Source organism: Scomber scombrus, chromosome 21, assembly GCF_963691925.1.
Source record: "Scomber scombrus chromosome 21, fScoSco1.1, whole genome shotgun sequence".
Classification (NCBI taxonomy): Eukaryota; Metazoa; Chordata; class Actinopteri; order Scombriformes; family Scombridae; genus Scomber; species Scomber scombrus.
In genome coordinates, this window is record NC_084990.1 from 18,884,925 (window position 1) to 18,906,949 (window position 22,025).

At 40.5% G+C, this 22,025-nt stretch overlaps 1 protein-coding gene across 1 annotated transcript in view; it reads right to left on the reverse strand.

The window, feature by feature from the left end:
• Nucleotides 1–18,767, reverse strand: part of LOC134003224 (heparan sulfate glucosamine 3-O-sulfotransferase 3A1-like) — a 33,949-nt gene extending 15,182 nt beyond the window's left edge. Inside the window, exon 1 of the mRNA XM_062442359.1 lies at nt 17,928–18,767. Coding sequence (XP_062298343.1) covers nt 17,928–18,484 — 557 coding nt within the window. The 5' untranslated portion in view covers nt 18,485–18,767. The remainder of the gene's footprint in view (nt 1–17,927) is intronic.
• Nucleotides 18,768–22,025: the final 3,258 nt, after the last annotated feature.

Consider the following 22,025-nt stretch of genomic DNA (forward strand, 5'->3'; position numbering starts at 1 on the left):
AGATAGACAGTGTGAGATATTGGGAGAGGGGAGTGCAGAGAAAACTGGGGATAAGAGTCAAGCGTCACGTGTGCAACAGTATCGGGGAGTGTAAAAGTGATTACACTGTCTCCGTGCTCTCTTCTTCTCTGACTACTGCCTTTTCCCCATTTCGTTTTCTCCCTTCCTCTTTCCTCCCTCTATCCCTTCACTCCCAGGCTCAGAATACAAAGCGCCTGGCACCGTCGCATCGCTTCCCTCATCTTTGTGCCAAGCCACAGCGAGAGCACACCAGTGAGCTCGCACACCCTCTGCGCAGTCCTGCCACCACAGAAGAAGCAGAGAGGGGCAGAGATTAGCATGTATGAATGCTCCCTCTTATCGCTTCTTTTGACATAAACTCATTACAAACGGGCTCACAGAATCTTTTTTCCCCCCTAGATTGTAGTGCCAGAGAGGAACAGACAGAGGCATGTGAAGATTATGTTCCTTTACTCACATCTAGGAGCTTTAAATATTTGATAGGAGTTTCTTCTTTTATTTATTTATTTATTTAGCTTCCCTTTAAATACCGGTGAGAATAAATAATGAGCTTGGTAATAACAAATTACCAAAATGATTTATGCTCACCGGGGATGAGAATGAATGCAGTTCAGGAAGGCTGGCAGGGAGGAGTCGATGTTTAAGACATGGTTGAATGCGTGATTTCCATTTTGCATCCCTTGCATTATCCATTAAATAAATAGCCCGGGGAAAATGGAACTTCGTGCAGCTCGTTTTTTCAGGTTGAGACGACAGTGCTGTGCATAACGAACAGGTGATGTTGAGGCGTGTGAGGTCTCCCTGCTATCAGCACCAGTTGCACAAGCTAACGGCGATTGCAAACAGTGCCAGTAACGTGGGGCAAGATGGGGAACAGGTTGTTGCTGAAAGAAAAGGTGAAAAATTACCCTCTGTAGAATGTGCTAAAACGGGGCTAAAGCGACACAGAATGGCTAGAGCGGAGCCAGCAGTTGCCTGGGGCTGGGCTGTGACCCAGAATTCAACAGACCCCCAGTGAGAAACCAGGAGGCCCCATCATGGCTGAGCTAAACTGGCCGCGCAACAGGAAAACACATCCTCTTCCTCCGCAGACTGCACAGAGGTAACTCCATCTGGATAGCTGGATTGAGGGTGCAAGATAATATGAAGTGTAACGGAGAACTGTGGCGTCTGAGGAGCCGCTGACAACGTGCTAATGTTTTAGCCTGTCAGCTCTCTGTGAGCAAAGATGGATGGTTTTAGAAATAGAATGTAATTACAGGGCAGAACCTCATTGTCAGAGTTAGGACAATGTGCACAGTGTAGTGCAGGTCTTTTTTTCCCCTCCTAGCTAAAAAAAAGGCGAACTGCTGAAGCAGGAAAGTGAGTTTGAGCCCAGAGACAAAACTGACACAAACCACCAAAGCAAATGATGTCTTTTTTTAAATAATTCGAAACATCAGCTTTACTTCACAATCCAAGTGATGTCTTCCAAACCCCCTTCCCAGTGGAAGCACCCAGAACAACTAATAAGACCTGCTGGTCCAACAAAAAGGTTGTGGTTGTCACTGGCTTCCCACCCATGTACTCTACTTTTATTTTGATGTCATTATGTTCATTATGTTGAGCTTAACTGTGCAGAGATTCAATATTATTGCTTATCAATTTTCTAGGGCTGCAATTAGGGACAATTTTTGATTAAAATAATCATTCAAGGACATCTACGAGAGTAGTGTAGCTCAGTTGAGCAGTAGTGCAGTGCATAATGTGGGTGCATAGAGAGCGTGTGGTTAAATGAGTGACAGAAAAGTGACAGTGATTGCGAGCAGAGGAAAAGCTTAGCAGTAAGTTGTCAGTATGGCAGTAAATGTACAGTACAGGCTACAGTGTGTCAGTTAATAAATGCTGCAGCTTCTCAAGACCAAGAAAAGACTTGTCTCAATCAGTAAAGGGGGTTAGCCTAACCTGACCAGGCTCACTTAAGGTGGACTGACCTTTAAGGTGGACTATCCATTCTTATTTTCTTGTCAGCTCAGCTAAGAAGAGAACAGAGAAATGTCTGTCTGCTGAGTCTCTTCTGAGTTTTTGCTTTCAAAATAAGAAGAGTTTGGTCCAATGTTGACAGTAGAATACAGTTAGAACAGGGAATGAGTTTTAGTGTGTTATGTGTGATTTTTGCATACATTTGCCATGTCTTGATCTATACTGACATGAAAAAAATATCGTCTATTAATACAATAATGATTTCAACCATGACAGGGAAGAAGGGAGAAAATGAAACACAGAGACAGCTCTAAGCCAGATTTTGCTTGTCGTCAAGAAATCCAGATACATTTGTAATTTTCAAGAACCAATGCCTCATTTTAATACTTTACCTCCTGCATTCAAACTGCAGCTGAGCTAGAAGATTGACTTAAAGGCTCGTGCGCATGAAGCACAATATATTAACACTATCTCCATGAGGGATGTTGCACTTCATTCTTTTACGAGCAGGTCTGTGGTATATTTATGTATGGCATTACAGAGGTATGGTCCATGCAGCTGTTTTCCCGTATCAGTCCAATAACGAATGTTGTAATTCTCCCCAGGACCGTCTGATTACTAAACCGGCACCATAACCTGATCTAATGTGAGCAGGTGATTGTACATCTTTCCCCTGCACGTTGCCTTGGAGATGGTAAATGAGGTGTTCAAGGGGGAGGGGACACAGGCTTGATGATTCATGTTATCAATCAGAGGGTTATTTTTCAATATTTCACATTGATGTAATCGTCCTAAAAACACATTAACATTGAGGGAGTACTCCGTAGAGAGATAATGGCTGAATATTTGCGCTGTTATTGAGTCAAACTCTGCCAGCCTTGAATGACAGATGTGCCTTACATACAGAGAGAGGCTGTGGCATGAATAAATACGGTCCGTCCAAATCACAATTAGAAAATAAATAAATAGAGTGTAAAGACAATGATGAGGAGGGGCTGGGTGTGCACGATCATTCAAGACAACACATTTGCAGAGAAAAGAAGCAAACCAAAACGAAATGCATATTAATGCCATTCATATTCATGACAGTTGAAAGGAGGCTATTATGAACCACTTTCAATCACATTTGCATTTACATTACAGGCCTGTAATGTGCTTGTAAACCTATATAATAAATGGTGGTAAAGAAAAAGTATAATTAGTTGCAAACAAACTGGCATGGATTCCATAAATAGGCGACTATATGAGAGTGAAAATGTATCAGATACATTTACAGTGTGCGTGAATGTTTGTCTGAAAGTGTCTTTGAGTGCAAACATATGTTTGTGAGAGCACGTCGTTCCTCTTCAGCGTGTTTGTCTGCATGTGCGTGCTTGTTCATTCACCTAGAGACTCAAAACAGCTTTGTAAGGGGCCATTTTGCTATAATGTGCATCCAAGAGTTCATCAGGGAGAGCTAGAAGCGCATGCTGGCACTCGATTGCCAGAAGTTAGAGCTTTGTGGGTGAGGGGGAAATCCCTCCTGCTGGATTTACACCTTGCCAGAGCCGACCCTGTTTAAAAGCCAGTTGGATACAAAAAAGAGAAAAGAAACATAAGAGCAAAAACAGGGCAGTGAAAAAAGCATATGCACTGCTGCTGCTGCTGCTTGGCTGAGTGGAAAATAACATGATGTAATAAATGGTATGTCAGAAACAGACCAGCCCACGACAGCCGCAGACTCTGTGCATGCATGTGTGTGCTTGTGCATGCATACGTGCATTCCGGTGCATGTGTGTGTGTGTGTGTGTGTGTGCATTTAGGCCTCTCCATTACTGCTCACATAACATTTGGCGTCGCAAACAAAGCACAGAATCATCAATGAGGACCACTACAGCTGAAGCGATAGTGGGGTGAGCCCTTAACAATATGAGCCTAATTACACACAGTTGTCTCAGAAGACCCATAAATCAATGCTGCTGGTGAATCCTAAACAAGAAAATCAATACAGTTGCGTCTCAATGGCTATAATGAGAATCTAGTAGAGGACAGGAATTTTAAATCAGCCACAAATTGTCTCATTCCAATGCATCCCTAAATGTGTTTTGAGGTGTGAAACACATGTTAAATCACAGGATGATGATTCAAATAAAAACAGGCTCTCTGACATTTTCAATGTGCAATCCTAACAAGAGGCCGTTTTGTAAACAAAGTGAAATGGCACAAAATCATTTTATTGTGATGAATAGAGTAATCATTAAAATATTGTGATAGAAAGCGGTTATTGGTGACTCTGGAGAATAAATGCGGCGAAAAGCTCCAAATGTGTAGGAACAACATGTAAACTGGTTGGGGTCCTGAACTCTCATTTGTGTTAATCAAACTTCTCTAAATTGTTTGTATAATGAAATTATGGCTGTCAGGGAGGCCTGGGGGACATCAATTAAGTAGATAAGCAAATGAAAATATATCACTTTTTATCAAATGCGCGCCTGCCCGCCTGTGTGTCCGGTAAACACAGGGGAAAAACAGGAAGTGATTTTGTTCAGCGATTTGAGGGTCCATAAATCCCACTGACAAGCAATCAGGGTCACTGCTCTGTTTGTAGAGCTCTGGGAAACAGTGGGAGGGCAGCAAAAACATTTCTTTCAATTCAGAGCTAAATAGGGTTGGCATGATAATTTTAGATTTTGCAAGTGATGCTAAGCAAAAGCCTTTACTCTGGTTTAACAACAGAAAACTGAAGGAATTTTGACTAATCTTTCTTTGAATGGGTCCCTTTATAATAAAAGTAGTGCTGAACATGTAAAAGAATAGGATAAGAAAGTCACTGTACTGCATTAGTAGTGCCTGCATATCCACCTCTGTGAATTTGCCTGTTAAAAAACATGCTGAAAGTGCGATTAGGTGGTCAAATATGTAGAACGGCTCGGGGGACTGTGGGTTGTGCAAGTCCAGCATGGGAGAGCCGAAATAAGAAAAGGCAGCGCCGTTAATGGATGTGATCACAGCTTCCTGGTGAATAATGCAGCCTTGCTAATTGGCTGGATTAATAATTGATGGGGGTGTGTTCGGTGGGAGCTACAGAAGATAAAGAACACACAACCATCTTGTTAAAGGCCACTTTGAATCTTATATCTTCTGACATCTGTCTATACTGGTGGCTCGTTCTAAATAACCAGGTCCCTCCTCCTATTGATGATATGGATATGACTGTAGGGGAGGATGTGTCTGTGTGAGATGTGGATGTCAGAATAAACAATCACCCTGACAACATAATGATATAATGAGCCCCGGCCCCACCACATGTTTGACGGTTAAATGACTTGGGTTCATGTCAAATCCCACAGGCTCCACAATGTTGTTACACCCTTAGTCCAAACTGACCGTGGCTGACTCAGAACTAGCCAGCTGCATAAATAAAAATGACTGCAATAATGCAGAAATTAAACATAAGGTATGTAACAGTTTTTACAAATGCTTGGCATAAGATCTTGAGTTTGGTGATCCAACTCAAACTCAGTGACGGGAACTAATGTTGCTCACCAGGGTAAAGGACACGAGCTGATGAGAAAAGATAGGTGTGGCAAAGGAATGAGACATAGGAGGGTAAGAAAAATAGATTTTACTGTAAACTTGATTTATTCGCTGTTCTTGAGGTGTCCAGTTTCCAGAGGATGCATAAAACTACCTCATAAAAAGTCTTGTCTTCCTGTCTCTTCGGGTCAACACCTTCAAACTACTGTTGTGCTCTTATAGGAAACAATAAGATCAATATCTCAGGGTGTGTTCAAAGGATTTCTGAAAATCCATCAGCATTTGTTATAGAGTTCAATAGGTGCTATACACAAAAGAAAAGAAAAACAATGACATGGTCCGATCATTTAAGCCAATAAAGGATACACCTGTGTTTTTTTGATGAAAAGCAGCTGGAAAAAATGGCAATTAGTGGTTTCACAGGGGTTTAGGGTAACACATAAGGAAGTCATTGCACACAGCCAAGAAATAGTCAAATACTGTCGTTTTTATACTTTGTTTTTGGTTAAACAAACATGTTAAATAATTAGCTTAAGAGTTGCTGGTAGGTGGACCTTGTTAACAGAGCCATGCAAGCTGTTCCCACTGTCACCAGTCTACTATTTCTACTAAATAGCTACTGACTGTAGCTTCATATTAACAAAACTGATAAAGTGGTATCTTTTCATCCAACTCTTGCCAAGACAGCGAATGAGCATATTTCCCCAAAATGTCAGACTATTCTTTTAAACTGACATTTTATTCACAGATGATTACATAACTCTGTTGGGAGAATGTGTCTTCTGAACGGTAGCGAAAAGCTGCGAAAAGATTTTGCATCCATAATTTCCCTGCCATGGTTCATCTCTCACTTTTCTCATGCTGGTCCACAACTGAGGAAATCTGTTCCGCGCTCCTCTCATTAACATGCAAATCCTCATCTAAGGAGAAAGGATAATAGTGAAAAAAAGAAGCCCTTTTGTGCAACTCCAGAACACCGAGGATGTTCCTTCCTACTTCTATTAACTGGACATGTTCCTCTGACAGCAATCTCCCTCCTGTCTAATGTACAGTCAGACCTAGTTACAGTAGCAATTACTAGTGTTCAGGTTAAGATTAATTGAATTACTGGGTGGCTTCCCTGCACCCCTCTGTGGGCATATCAATCACGGCCTGTGCGCTACACAGAACCTTTATCACCCTCCTCCATCTTTATGTAAAAAGACACAGGCTATGCTGTTGCACTCCATCTATCAATAAACGGGTCTGGGGTGGCAAACTCATTTTCTAACACATGCCTCTCTTTAATCAAGCAGCCTGGCACTTGGTTAGTGAGTAAAAGCTGTCTGCCATCTTTTCTCCAAATGAATAAAACGATTGAAAAAAATTAAAAATAGAGCAGCTGGGATTCCAGTGACTCTTGTTTGACTTTATGCATTTGAAGAAAAGATTTAACCTAAGGTCATAGGATGTTTGTGATACATGTGAATTGATCATTTATAAAGATAAATCCCTCTATAGAGCACAGTGAATTACTCTTTTGTGCAATGCAACCTTTCAAATGGAGAAATACAATAGACTTTATGTAGGATTTGTTTGAACAGCTGGATTTCTACTTGAGGAACCAGGTAGCTGTTCAAAACCGCACATGCAATGGATCTGCAGTGCTTCTGTTTGAATAAAAATTGCTCTCAAGGCAGATTAAATGCCACTCTGTCATTCTCTCTCTATTCACCACCTCCATTATTAGCTATTTTAAAAATTGTTCAGGATTTCTGGTCATGGTCTATAGTACTGCCAAACCCTAATCTTCAGCAAGTTTTATTTCACTCATCACTACCATGCAACTCTTTGTTCGTCATCTAGCAGGAATATACAAAATACACTGGATGTAGAAGTGCTGAAAGCTCCAAAATAACATCTGAAGGAAATAATGTGCTGGCCTCTTTGTCGGTCTTGCCAAAAAAATGCCAATCCCGCATTTCAGATGGACTCCAAAAGCCACACACACTCTCTCTCTCTCTCTCTCTCTCTCTCTCAAGCTTAGCTACAGTGTAATTCTCTGTTTTGCATGGAGACAGAGGTTGGGCAGTCAAATAGAGGTTGTGCCTGAGGTGCCGTCTGGCATATTCTCTGCCCATGTCTGCAGGGCGGACTCTGCCAAGGCGACTGGCACTGGCCATGCCCCGATGGAGCAAGAGAAAAAGGATGTTTGGTGCCATCCTATCACCACACAGGCAGCTGCAGATAGCACACATGGCAAGTGTGTCAGAGTCCATGCCTTTAAGCACAGAGGCAGAAAAGGAAATAATTCCATGTTTGGCCAGCAAGCCAAAAAAAAGACCCTTGAAAAGAGTGAAAGAGTTTTCCTACTGAATGAACGGAAGTAAAGGGTTGGAAAGATGAACCTCCAACTTCCTTAAGTAGTAAACACTTAAATGTTTTTTAATTTTGCAGGGACTTGAAATACAGGACGGAGACCTTTGCCAGAAAAACGAGGAATCTGTGGCAAAAGTATTTTAAAGAAAACACTATAGTTGGAATGGAAAACGGCAGACCCAAGAGGAGAGGGCTTCCTTCTTTTTATTGGTTCCCATGCTTTCCATAGCTCTGGTTCTCCCTCTCTCTCTGTCTGTCTCTGTCTTTTGCTCTCTGGTGGAAAATGCGGAGGGCTCCCTGTCCTGTGATAAAGCTGTTGCCTGTGAGATTGGAAAGAGAGATCCATCACGCTGAGGCGTTGGTTTACCTGCCAATCCGCACCACTGAGGGCTGTAACATGTACATGCTCCATCCATGCATCATTTACCAAACCCTTCTATGCCCAAATAACGTGGGTTTGGCTGCACGTTTCTAAAATCCTAAAGCATTCTGGCAAATCCTCTGAAAGTCTTGATATGCATGAATTCTGGAGGTTGTTTTGTGGTTTGTTTAGTTCATTTCTACGAAGACAGCTGAAACAGTCTAGTCTAAAGCCCCTTGAGTCTCCAGTGCCAAATGATAGGGTTACAGTCTCTCTTTGTTTGTGGAAGGATAACACTTAACTTCCATCAACCTTGGACTGCCAAGAACAAAAAACCGAGACGTACAGTAGAGGAACAGAAATATAGTGCAGGAAGAAAATTGCAAACATGATTTGTTCTTTTTGGCTGAACTGGCCAGCCCAATAAACACAAATGTCCGTCACTGACTGACTGACTTAGTGAGATACTGAGTGATGAAGTTACACCACTCGGTGGCCGAAGCTTAGGGCAGTCGAATGTCCCGAAATTTTGACATTAACTGGCAGCGCTGGCAGATATTAAGCCAGGCTAAAAAATGCTGTAATATTCTCTATAGGACTGGTAATATGTCACTTTATTCAGGTGAGAAAATAACCATTTAGATTCCCAATATGTGGTCAGTTTATCTAAATAATGCCTATTTGGAAATCTGTTAGGGCATTTTCGGAGATGTGAGAAGCCGTTGGCTGAATAAGAGCAGCCGGTTATCTCAGCTGCTGGCAGCCCGACTCCTACGATGATCGGGCCGGTCATCCTGGGGAGAATATGATCCAATGAACTGATCTGTACAGCTCTTTGGTAATTTACCGCTGGCTTTAATGTCTCTGTAGCATTTTGATATGTGATATAATTCCTTTTAGAGGGTAAATGTTGGTCTTATAGATGAAATCTAACAACTGTAGCTGCCACATTAGTTTGAATGTAAAGTGAAGCTTCATGTTTTTACTGGACAGAACAAAAGCGGTGGGGCTTTAAGCGGTTTATTAACATAAAGAGAACAGTCCATATAAAATGTTGTTGTATTTTATTAAGCTGCATAACAGTTTGGATGTTTATTATAGCTACATTACAGACTGAATAACATAATTTACTGCATGTCTCTGTCACTTAAGTTAATTTTGAGGGAAAAAAATGTTTGTAGAGCTTTGAATTGAGATTATTTTGTCACAATACAGTCAGGTAGTTGTGTTCTCTCAGCAATTAGGCTGTTGTTTCAGGGGCAGAAATATCAAACTGCCTCCTCCTGTCCTCAGAGATTGTACTCCCGAGTCAGACGAGTCAAAAGTCAGAAGTAGCAAGTACACAAGTCCAAACTTGGTGTATTTGGTATTGAGAAAGGCCTTATGCCAAATTGGCTTCAGGCAAAGCCCGACATACCGGGGCTTGGTCGCCACGTGTCACCTCTTTCTGAATCCATTGTTTCAAATTAAAACCCTCCTTTTATACACAGTCCAGCCACATACCAGGTTTTGACCCAGTCTTGTTTCACTTCAGTCTTACTGCTTGTGAAGTGCCTGGAGGCAGGACTGCTGCTATGTTAGAAAACATTACCTGGCAGCTTTCCATGGAGTTCAAGGAAAATAAACATCACTTACATTCATGGACATTGCTTGAAAACCACCAAACCAGTAAAGGTATATTGCCTGAAAATAGAACACCGAGCTGCAGACAAGAAGTAAATGTCTCGAAAAGGTCAAACATATCACATTTCTCCATCAGAAACAATAAGACGATAGAAATGATTAAAGCACATTGTAGCTTTATAGTCCAAAATATTGTTGTACAGTCAAGCACAATCAAAAGAAGTGACCTCAAGTGCTCCTTTTGAAATATGAACCCAGAATGAATGCTTCATAATGTAGGGGCTAATACCTCATAAAAAGACCAACAGCTGCTAAGCTGAATGGGCCCGAGATACGATGGGGTCAAACAGGTTGCTGTCTAGAGTACACAGAAACTCAAAAGTGAATAAACAAGAAAATCCTAGAAACAATGCAACCTGATCCAAATGTTACAGTACCATCTGTTGGCATTGTGAACTCTGAGGGTGGCACATTCTGTGGCAGGTCCCTTGGTGACCCTCCTGACCGTGATCAATCACACTCCCTTTCTGCACATGTTCATCAAAGCTTCAGGGGTTCCTGATCCCTGAGATGTGAAATATTTGGACTTTAAGCTTCCTTCAACTTGCTAGGTTGCAAGAACACAACAAACAGCTTCTATTTTAGTGACATCAGGTGAATACATCAGGTGTGAGATCCAGGTGGTGTCTGCAGCACAACCCTGCACCTGCTACCTGTCCTCACCCACCCATTGGGGGGGCAGATTCCCAGGATGCCACAGGGCAGCTGCTGACAGGCTCTACTTTGGATAGCCCCCTAGCTTCTATCTACCTCCCCTCCATGGGGCCTCCTAGGTTCAGCTGCTAAGGGCGTGCAAAGATGTCGGAGGGGGTGGCGGAGGTCAAGGAGTTGGCAAGGGGGGAGGACTGCAGTCGTTGGTGGGTTACATGCCTTCAGGAGGAGGTGAGTGTCCCGGTTTTACAATTATACCCCACGATAATCACTTTCACAATCCAAAGGCAGCTCAGAGCTCATGCTCAGGAGGTGATCACGTTACGTCCGCTGTATGTGTGCCCTCTGCAACCCCAACCGTGACCCCTCCACCTCTGCTCTGGTCTCTGCTCCACCTGCCTTCCTCAAACCTGCTCTCATGTGAGCAGATGTAATTGTGCTCCAGAAAAAAAATGACTCACTCATTATCTAATTCTGTAAACATCCTGCTTTTTATCATTAAATGCCAAATATATTTCAAAAAAATCAATTTTAGTTAACTTATATGGAAATTCCATCTTCTCTTGTGAAACGCTCAAATGCAAATACATCTTGTACTTAAAGAACACATTCAATGAGCACATAAATTTTGGGACAGTCTAGCCAAATGTAGTTTATTTTGGAAATGATTTAATTTTAAACTTAATGGTAGACTTGCAGGTTTTATATACTGGGAATCTCCTCTCAGTGTTTAAAACCTTTCCCTTCCGAAATAAGCCCCATTCCAACATCCTGTTTCATGAAGAAACTTGCCTAACTACATTAGAAAATTGCCATCCGCAGCCATTTCACGGGACCTCTGAGAATATTTCATAACTGCATGGTATTTTGTATTGCAGCGTCAAAACGGCTAAATCAAACAAGGGAACAATTAGGGGAAATGGGTAAATCTGTTTTAAAAATCTTGAATGTGCCTTGGAGAATAGCTAAAACAAATGGCTCCTTTCAAAGTCTCTATAAAGAGACCGCGGAGAAGCATTTTTAAGGGTTTGCACACACAGACATATAACACCAGGATGTTCCACATGGTTTTGGCTGATATGGTTATATAAATGCAGATTGGCAAGTGAAGTATTTGAATGTTGGTATGCGGAGCGGTGCAAAGGGCCTGGGTGGTGAACACCGAACTATTTCCAACTAAATCTCTCTATTTAAAACTGAGGAACATGTCATTGCTGTATTCCTTTCTGGGTGACATCCAAGGGCAAGCAGCGAGCGCCAAAAGTACCCTGGAGGTGCTTACAGTTTGCATACTCTCATAAATATGGACACATAGTATACACACACACACACACACGGCCTCATGTTCCAGCTGGTGTGTTGTTTTGTCATGACATGCTGCTGCAGGCACACAGTAAACACGTACACACGCATGTTGGAACTTGTTTGGTCTGTTTTCACTAATTCTGTATGTGTGTGAATTGCTTAAATTATAGGAACCAGCTGATTTAGGGCAACTGTTACAACAATTTTACTGTCCTATAAGACACACAACATTGAGGAATTTCTTTGCTATTAACATCTAGCCTCTCCCATTTAGAGTTGTGTCATGTTTTTCAATGGTCTGCCAACCTCTCCAATAGTGCTGGGTTTAAAAAGAAAAGAAAAAAAGATTTTCTGATTCAAATGAATCTTCATTTGAATGATCTGATATTGATTTGTAAAATCCTGAGGTCAATATTTTCATATATGACTTTTCCCATGGATGCGAGAAGCTTTAACCCTGTTAGTCTTGCGTGGTCACCCTTCGGTTATTCGTACGACGAGATCTGGCAACGTGAGAGACTAGTGAACCTCAGCTGAATCAAAAAACATGTAGGGAGCTGCTCCACTGAGGGCACCGCCTAGCCTAAAGGCAGATGTCTGGTTGCATTTCGGATTTAAAAACCATGAAGACAGAGAAGAGCTGGATAAAAACAAAGCCATATGTAAGATGTGCAAAATGGAAGTGAAATATTACTATCAGGACTAATACTAGAACTAGTACTAACTATTTTCATCTGGTCACTTAGTACTCACTGACTGTAGAGTCTGCACTATATTGTATTGACTGCTGTAGTGTGCTGCTCATGTTAAATAAATAGTACACTAATATAGATAGATACTTTGTGGTCAATTCTTAATGTTAACATCACTGGACTTTTGGGGTTGATGTCGATATTAGGAAGTAAAACAGTTTTGATATCACTATATTATCTGATAATCTAACCAAGACATTTTTTTTGCAATGATCCCTCAAATGTTATTATCAAACACTTGTGACAAAGATAGGTAATAGACGCATCATATTTTACAGTTTCATAATAAAATGTATTGGATAAAATGACATCAATGCACTGAAACAGTAAACTTCACTGGGAATTCAATAATTATAAATTACTTTTAATTAAACAAACACATAGAACAAAAATACATGTACATATATATTACATTTGAATTAAGAAAAATGATCAGCTATGCATAAAATACTGCCAATATAATTTTAATTTACTTTTTTTTTTTTTTTTTTTTAAATCAGCACTTATCAGACAACATATACGCCAATGCCAATATATCCGTGATAGGCCATTATCAGCTGACCAATACATTGGTCAGGCTCTAGTAAGCATTATATGTTTAATAATGCACCAGGTTGGAGAGTTCCTTGTACAACTTACAGCATTAGTTATCTATAAATCTCTGTTGAAAGTGAAATATCCCTAATCAGATCAATATTTAATTGAATTGAATCAATTCGGCACCTTGTTAAATGGAACTGAATTGATTCATGAAATAAGTTACAATACCGAGTTCTACTCTTCATGCTCAGCAATACAAGTAAAATGTCAGGCAGCATCAAACAAGGACACAGTTTTAAAACCCTGCCACAAAATTAATTGACATCCGCTCTAAACATGGCCAACATATGGGAAACTTGGATGTCAGCCTCAATTCAAATGCTGGGAATTCAACAGCTTTTCATCGTCAGCACTTGACAAATGGGACTTTATTTTCTTAGCATGTTTTTTTTTCTTTTTTAATGGAGTTGTGTCAACATACCAAAATGGCAAGACTAATATAGGGAACAAAATGCTAATCACAAAAGAAAAGAAAAACTGGCATTCATGGAATTTAAACACAGACAGGAACGTAATATTATTCCACACATTTACATCTGGATCTTGAATTGCATTTGAAGAAAGAAGAAGCAGAAAAAATAAAAATAGATGCGTATCCACATCTGAGGCTGTCTTGCCACACGGACCGCTACCGCACAGAAATACAGATCAGGCCACACAACTGTACCGCTTTCGAGCACACAGTCCCCACAGGGTCACTGCTTTTATGATTAAGACCCCCTTTTTTATTACCATTACAGAACTTCTTTTCAAATAAGGCCAGTTTTATGAACAGGGAAACCCCTAATTTAATATGATTTTTCAGCTTTTCTAGCAGAGCATGCTCTTTTCATTTGCTCTCTTGTGGTTTTCAGTAATGCATACATAAAGAACACATTAGAGGAGAAGCTGGAGTGAGCACACATTGAGATAAACACAGACTGCAACATTACACAAAAGATTTGCTGATACACACCTGTTTATTTCCTACATATGTATTTCAGTTTTAGACTGTTTAAAGTCTGTCTCAGTTCAGAGGGCTGGAAAGCACACATGAAGCCTTGTTGTGTGTATGCGTATTCCTGCACTGAAAACTGTTTTGCTCGTGTGTATCCACATTAATATGTGTGTGGCGGAGCCGACGGCAGACTGCCCTTGTGCTTAACGGGTCACGTATGTTTTTATGAAGGGTAATTAACCCATTAAGGGATCTGGTGAAACAGACATCAAACGGGAACTGCGGCAGGGTCTAGACAGGTGAAAGCTGGGCGTTCAGTAACCCAAGTAGGCTAAAAACATAATACTGACTACTCTGTAGCATGGACCTCTGCCTTACTTCACAGTATTTGTGTTTGACCTCCTTGTTCACTCGGAGTGTCCATTTCCACAACAAAAGCCTAACAGGTTGTGTGTGATTATACGGATACAGCGCTGAGAAATGTTCAGTGAAATGTAACACTGACTGACTGGGCAATTACTGTCGCCCGGGTGTTGGTTTCCTGTTTAACAAAAGGCCTGAATTTACCAGGCGTACACAACCGGGACTTTTTGTCTTCGTGACAAAAAGTTTATGAAAAACCAAAAATGAGATTTTAGTCAGAAATATCTTTAGTGGAAGCACATTAGCAAAGATGATTACACTCCCCTTTGGTCAACATAAAGCTAACATGCTGAATATGATATTTGGAAAAACTCATTGAAACGTAGAATAAATAAATATATAAAGTCATTACCAAGATCTGAATAAATGCAGATGGTGAGACGGAATTTTATACAACTATTCGCAGTCGTTGAACACATAAAAGTGGAGTTAAAAGTTTAAAGCTACCAATGTTTCATGCTCTGACAGCCGCCCTGTCAAACGGCAACTTTTATCCTTCCCAATAAATTACAGATTTTTGCATCATAGCTTTTGGGTGTTCGAATTACTTTTCGGGGCAGTTGATGGAAATTCCCATAACAAGCCAGACAAGTATAATTCTGGGAAAGCTGGAAGAGGAGGCTGGAGATGTTGCCACGTCACATTAAGAGCTTAGAGGTGTTAAAGTATGTTCCACACATTCCCATAGGGACTGAGGCGAGTGATTCATGCTGAGGACACATATCGGCCTTGACAATAAACAAAGAGGCTCCTGAGACGGAAGCCTCTATGTTTTAAGTGTTCAGTGTTGTTCATGAAAGGAATCACATAATTCAAGCAAATTGGACGTGCTGATTAGTCACGGAAAATCTGGCCTTGTTTTCTACAAACACAAACACTTGTTTCTTTATCTTTTGTTTTTGGGACAGTATTATTGTGATAGTGCGTCGAGGGAGTTTGTTTCTAAATCTTGACATGTAAGCTTTCAAACTTTCATGTGTCAGATGAGTTAAAAAAATTCTTACAGCCTTGAAATCTTATACCGGCAGTACAGTAAGTGTGGCTCCACATCACCCTGATTGTGACGATTTTGACGATTTTGACGAGGGGTCGCATTAAGTTTAAGTGATTGCGATCGGACTGATTTCCTGCCTTTGACAAGCACTTTTGAAGTGTGCAAAAAACACCTCTATATGAACTCAAGCCAATAGCTTCAATTGTATGAGACTTAATCAAATACTTCCATGCAAACACAAAGGCCATCAAGAGGATGACTCAGACGTAGTTGAGGAGAGTTGACAAGAGTGCTCCACCACGGAACAGATGAACTCCTGCAGAGTGGGCCACGCTGTTAAAACAGTTATTTATTCCTCTTTTCAATTCAAGGGTCCTTCTGTTTTAAATGGACAGCATTAAGGGGAACCGGCACTAAGGTCTATCCTTGGAGGCACGGTCCAAATTCCAGAGAATCTTGGCAACTCTTCGGGATAGATGGGACCCTCATGGATATAAAACCCCACAATGGATGAATAGGTAAACAGAAGGGTGTGAAAGAGTGATGGCGAAAAGAGAATGTTCACTCTCAGAGAGGCACAAAGAGGGAGGTGTGTGAGTGGGAGATGGGAGAGAGCCAGAATGTTTGGGGGAGGAGAGGAAAAGGGGGGTGAGGGAGAAGGGTCTGGAGGGAGTTGTCGGTGAGCGAGAGTAAAAGTTTTGTCTCCAGGCTTTTAGAGGGTGCTGTGTGTAGTGTTAACTCAATCAAAAGGTGAATTATACCTCCAGAGACACTCAGGTAACCTTTCATTATAGCCCTAATCCTTCTTAATAACAGAGCTGCAATGTCGGCAATGCCCCATTAGACAGAGAACCACTGAGAGGCAGAGCCATTATTCCCCACAGGCCTGTGGAAATGTGAACACACAACATTCACTCACCCACACTTGCAGTGACAGATGAAATCAATCACAAATTCGACTTGAGCGAGGCCAACGCAGCAAACTCCTCCACGAGGAGATGGTGAGACGTTGACGGAGTGTAAATGTGTGTTTATGTGGGATCAGAGTTTCTCTAAAGTTTCACTTTTATCAGGCACGCCTGTAACTGAATATGCGAGAGCAAATTTAGACTGAAACAGCCTTTTTGGAATGAAAAAGGTCTGCAAAACTTTTAACTTGAGTTTACTACCTTATGGGGTTTGTAAAAAACAAGAAAAAAAGCAAGAATGTATTCTGATAATATTCTGGTTGTACTAAATTAAATTTAATCTATTATTGTAAATATTCAAGACACCATAAAAAGTTAAATCAATATACAAATTAAATATATACAAAATTTACAAATTTCATTAAGTGTTTTGCACTTTCTTCACGCTCATTAAGTTTGGCTTTTTAGAGAAGAAAACACTGTTTCACTATTTAGATTAGAAGCTCCAATAGACTTCACACTAATTTCTGTAACTTGAAAGAAAAAAAGTTTGGAGCAGGACAAATTTACAAAAACTATGTAAATAATTACATTAATTTGTACCAGTAAGCATGATTATGGTCTGTGTGTTTATAGGATATATAAAAGGCAATAAATCACATATAAAGACAAAGTAAAGTTGGAAAATAAGTTATACCGAAAGTTAATAAATCTCCTGAATTACTGAAAAAGTAGCCTTCAAAAATCTCTATCTATCTAATAAACTTGAAATCTACTAATTTTAGAAATGATGAAGTTGATGAAATTGCACTGAAACTTGTTTGGAGTTTTACATGCAGGAATAGACATGTAGGCTAAACACACGATTGACATGATTCAACAGAGAAAACTGCCACTTGTTTTCAATACGAAATAGTTTGATTGAACCTTGTCTTATTTCCCAGCCTAATCAAGCTGTAAACCGTGATTCCACTATGGCCCTGACCAGAGCAACTTAAAAGGCAGTTAACCCTAAAAATCTGCTGCAAAATGAGCAGGCTGATAACATCTTATGAAAGCAGGCCTAATGTAGCGTAATAAATCAACAGGCTGTACACGGTGACCCTTCCAGCAGCAATTAGGCTACTTCTATAAAAGTTGAGATGTTAAATAAAGATTTCTGGATTGTGCAGAGCTAAGCTTTATCAGTGATGTGGTTGGCAAAATAAAAAGTTGGATAAACACAATTCATCAGCGTGGCAATTTAATGACTAATAACAATATACAGAAGTTGAGCCTAGATTTTTAAGAGGAACATTAATTGATGTATTTTTAATATCCTATCCCTGCAGTAACTTATTAGTGTGATGATGGAAACTAATGTAAAAGATTTATCTCGGTCTGAAAAAGTGTTTAAACTCTGACTTTAAAAATTGGATTTCTTCTCCATTTATAATGAATGTAGTTAAATATTCACCTGTACCACTCTAGTCCGTTCTCATAGTTGCGGTCGAAGAAGTGTGGCTCCGCTCCTACGGCTCTGATGTCGGGATGAACCCGGAGGAACTCCAGCAGAGCCCGGGTCCCTCCCTTCTTCACCCCGATGATGAGAGCCTGTGGCAGCTTCTTGCTTCCCTCCCCGAGCGGACTGAGTTTACCTGCAAACCTCGGCGACACTTTCCTGGAGGCGACTAAATCCGGCGGCGGCAGGATGAGAGACTCCTCTGACACCTCCAAAGCTTGCCCCGCGCGCTCATCCGCTCCGACCCGAGAGGAGCGCCTGGTGGCCCCGTAGTCCGTCAGGTCCGACCCGGCGGTCCATTCATACACCAGCCTTTTAGTCCTCTGCGACCTTAAGTCCTCGAATAGCCGGCTGGGGGAGTCTTTGACCGGTGAGGGTGAGGTGGGGCTGTGGCGGTCGGCGAGGCAGTGCAGGAGGAAGAGAGAGGTGAGGAGGGAGCCCAGCATGACCGCCGCTTTCCTGAAGATGCCTCGGGACGGGGGGTCCAGTTTACTGATGCGGCTAAAAGCCATACCGGTCCCTGGGTGGTCGGTGAAGGAGCCACAGCCATGCTAGGCACACATTGTTGAGTCTTCTTGCCATGAAGAAACCCAAGAGTGAGTCCTCATCCACAGTGTGCTGCGGACAACACCTCTGTCTCCTCCAACAGAAAAAAAGAAAAGAAAAAAATGATAACTCGCCTACCTGCTGCGCACAGGTGAGAGAGATTAAGTCCAGCCTGAGGAGAAGCGAGCAGGTGCTTCCCGCCACTGCACAACGACTTCAGGTAATTAAGTGTCTTCTCTGCTTGCTCCTTCTAGGATGCCACCACGAGCCCTGATGTACCAGCTGCACGTGTATAGAGTTGTAAACTTGTCTTGCACGTCAGGTGGGTTGACAGGCACATCCCTGGCCAATGAGGAGAAGGGAGAAGCAGATGGGAGCCAATTATGTTCCAGCTGGGCGGGGACACATACATTAACCATCTCAGCTAAATTGGAAGGAATTTTTATGTTGCATACAAAATGTAATTATCTGTGACGTGGGGGGGAAAATTGCTGCAGACACAAAACAATAGAAACTACAGTAATGTGCAAATATTAATGAAACAAACACTTTTAAAAACAGGCAAATAAACACATTAATATACAAAAACTCACTTCTTAATTTTAAAGCAAAACACACACACACACACACACACATCAGTTCTGTGCACATGCAGCTCCTGTGGTTGCAGGGGTAATTTCAAATCAATGTTTGCTAGGGCATGTTAAGTGTATCACCCCCAATTTTGTCCTGTACCAGCATGCTGAGATTCTAAAAGTCTTCACAACACACGAGGGACCATTTCTCCGCCACATGTAGCTCAAGTCAGGCCACCAAGGAAGATGGCCTCTGCCATGAACTCTTTTTTTATGACACATAGAAGAACAAAACAGTGAAATAATGATAACAGGCCACATTATTTCTTTACAAGTGAACAGGAACAGAACCAAATGTTTCACATCTGCTCTTGCCTTTTGGGTATTAGCATGAGAATGTGCAGGCAGTGCTTCAATACTGCACAGCTCACTGCTTGAGAAAGAGGATGGAGACCTTAACACTGGGCTGTATTGCCAGCGCCAGATGTCCCCCCATGTTTTCAGAACAATACATGGGGGTGTCCCGCATTTAACAAATCACACCCCATGCCTTTTCTCTGTCTCCCTGATGCTGGAAAGATGCTCGACCCCCTCAAACCAACCGTGATGACACTCGGCATTCCCTCACAGAGGTCAGATGGCTTCACACCCTTCTTATCGTGCTGCTAAATAGCGATGCTTAAAAGTCAGATTCTCTTTCTTTTCGTGAATAAATGCTGAAAAGTTGTTGAAAGCACAATTTATTTATTTATTTTTTACAGTTATTGAAGGAACCATTAAATTGAACTGTAATAGTTCCCCAAAAGGGTCACAAAGGGTTAGACATGATTAATGGAAAAGGAGAGAAGCTAAAACAAACAGTAAATAATTTTTCATTTTCTGACTTCTCTTATCATTCGTTTTTTTCTTGTGAACTATTTAAATAAATAGTTTTACCAATTAGTTGAAGAAGCAGTCAGAGTGTTTACTTTATAAATAGTATTTATACCACATTGTAAAAATTAAAGTAAACATCCTGCTTTCAAAATTTTGAGTAAAATACAACAGTACTGTGAGCGAAATATAGGTGTTATATTTTTATATAGTATATTATATATTGGATCATTGTTATAGACACATGAACATTTTTTTAAATATATTTTATTTATGAACTTTCTTTTTTTAAACACAAAGAAAAATAACAAAAATACAAACAAGCAGACTGCCAGGTCACAAAAATGTACACAAATGCATTTAAATCCAATGTAATAATTTATGTAAAAATCTATTTGATTTTAATTACCTTATAAACTAACAGGGTAGTTTCATCTATAACAAATCATATTTTATAAGATGATGAAATGTTTTTCTTTAAACATCTAAACATGCAAAGTAATTACAGTTGTGAAATTAATGTAGTGAAGTAAAAAGTATATTTTCTATTGCGATGTGTGAAATAGAAGTTTAAAGTCAAAGTTGTGCTTATGTACAACATTTTGCATCAATGCACCAAGTCTCTTTACAGCCCTGCTTTTCAAGCTTCAAGTCATTTTAACGGGGAGTCATTTAGGCTTAACTTATCACAAGTTCACAAACAGGGCTCTAAGGGGTCACGTCACACACAGTAACACTTTACTTCATTTTAAGAGAACATAGGCCAAAAAAAGGCGGGAACACTGATGTAGACCATTGATTAGTCTAATAACGCTGTTGTCCTCAGTGGCGTCTGAGTGTGGACTCTAAGTCTGGGTGTGCCCTCTGCAGTGTACCCATTTTGAAGAGAGCTTCATGTTTGTGCAGTGACACATATTTCCTTCAAAGAAAAAAACAAAACAAAACAAAAAAGGCAAAAAAGCAGCATTTAGTGTGTAATTACACACCCAGACATGGGCACTTTTAGAAAATGTGCAAGCAGTCTAGAAGGCATGTAAAATCGTAATTCGGCTTTCATCTTCACCGTTTATCCAAATTGCAGCACTATGGCTACACTGACGCAGCCTTTTTGGAATCTTGGATGCAGAGTTGGGTTTTAAGTTTAAAGGGAGTACAAATACAAAATGTTTATTGTCCTTTGAATATAATCTTGCATTTTACTTTGCATATTGAATACATTCTCAGGGAATGCCATGGGAAAGCAAATGTGTGCCAAGGCGATGCCAAATAAAGAATGGCTGAATTATTTGTGTCTGATTGTTTGTTTCATAGAAATGTATAAACCATACCTAGAGTGGTGCATTAGCTCTCTCAAATGCACCATCAACAGTGAGAATATAGTCGTGAGGAAACAGTTTCCATCGCTTAGCTGGCCAAGTAGTTAGACTGCGTGTCTCAGCCATGCACATAATCTCCAGACAGGTTTATGAACTGAGGTTTGGGAGCTGTCAGTTAGGAGGAGGCATCTTTACTGCCAATATTATGGCTTTACATTTCTCGACCGGAAATCTGTGGCAATAAAATCCTACATTTTTTATTTTCAATATAATATTCATATTTAGTTTTGGACAACTACTCTATTAATATTAGAATATGCATTTAAATATGTTGCTAAAACTTCATGCAGGATATTGAAATATTGTCAGGTAAGTACAACACTCCAAAGGGCAAAGGTATTTAGAAACAGATGCAACTAGTTAAGAAAAAGAAGAAAAAAAAATGTACACATGGAAATTGTATATATATAATTTATGAGTACTTCCATCCCTGAACTGTGATCAGCGTCACACATTTCTACACAAGCTGTGTAGCACCTTGGCTCCAGAAATTCTTATCCTAAAACTCACATATTGAATAAAGTTAAAATGGCGTTGCCCACTTAAGAGCTCAATTAAATATGTTAGTCAAGGAAACTAAAATGATACAATACATACCATCCAGATGGCAATTATTGTACATACAATCAGATATTTTAATACATATACATTAAACAACATATAGAAAAAGTGAAATCTTGCAC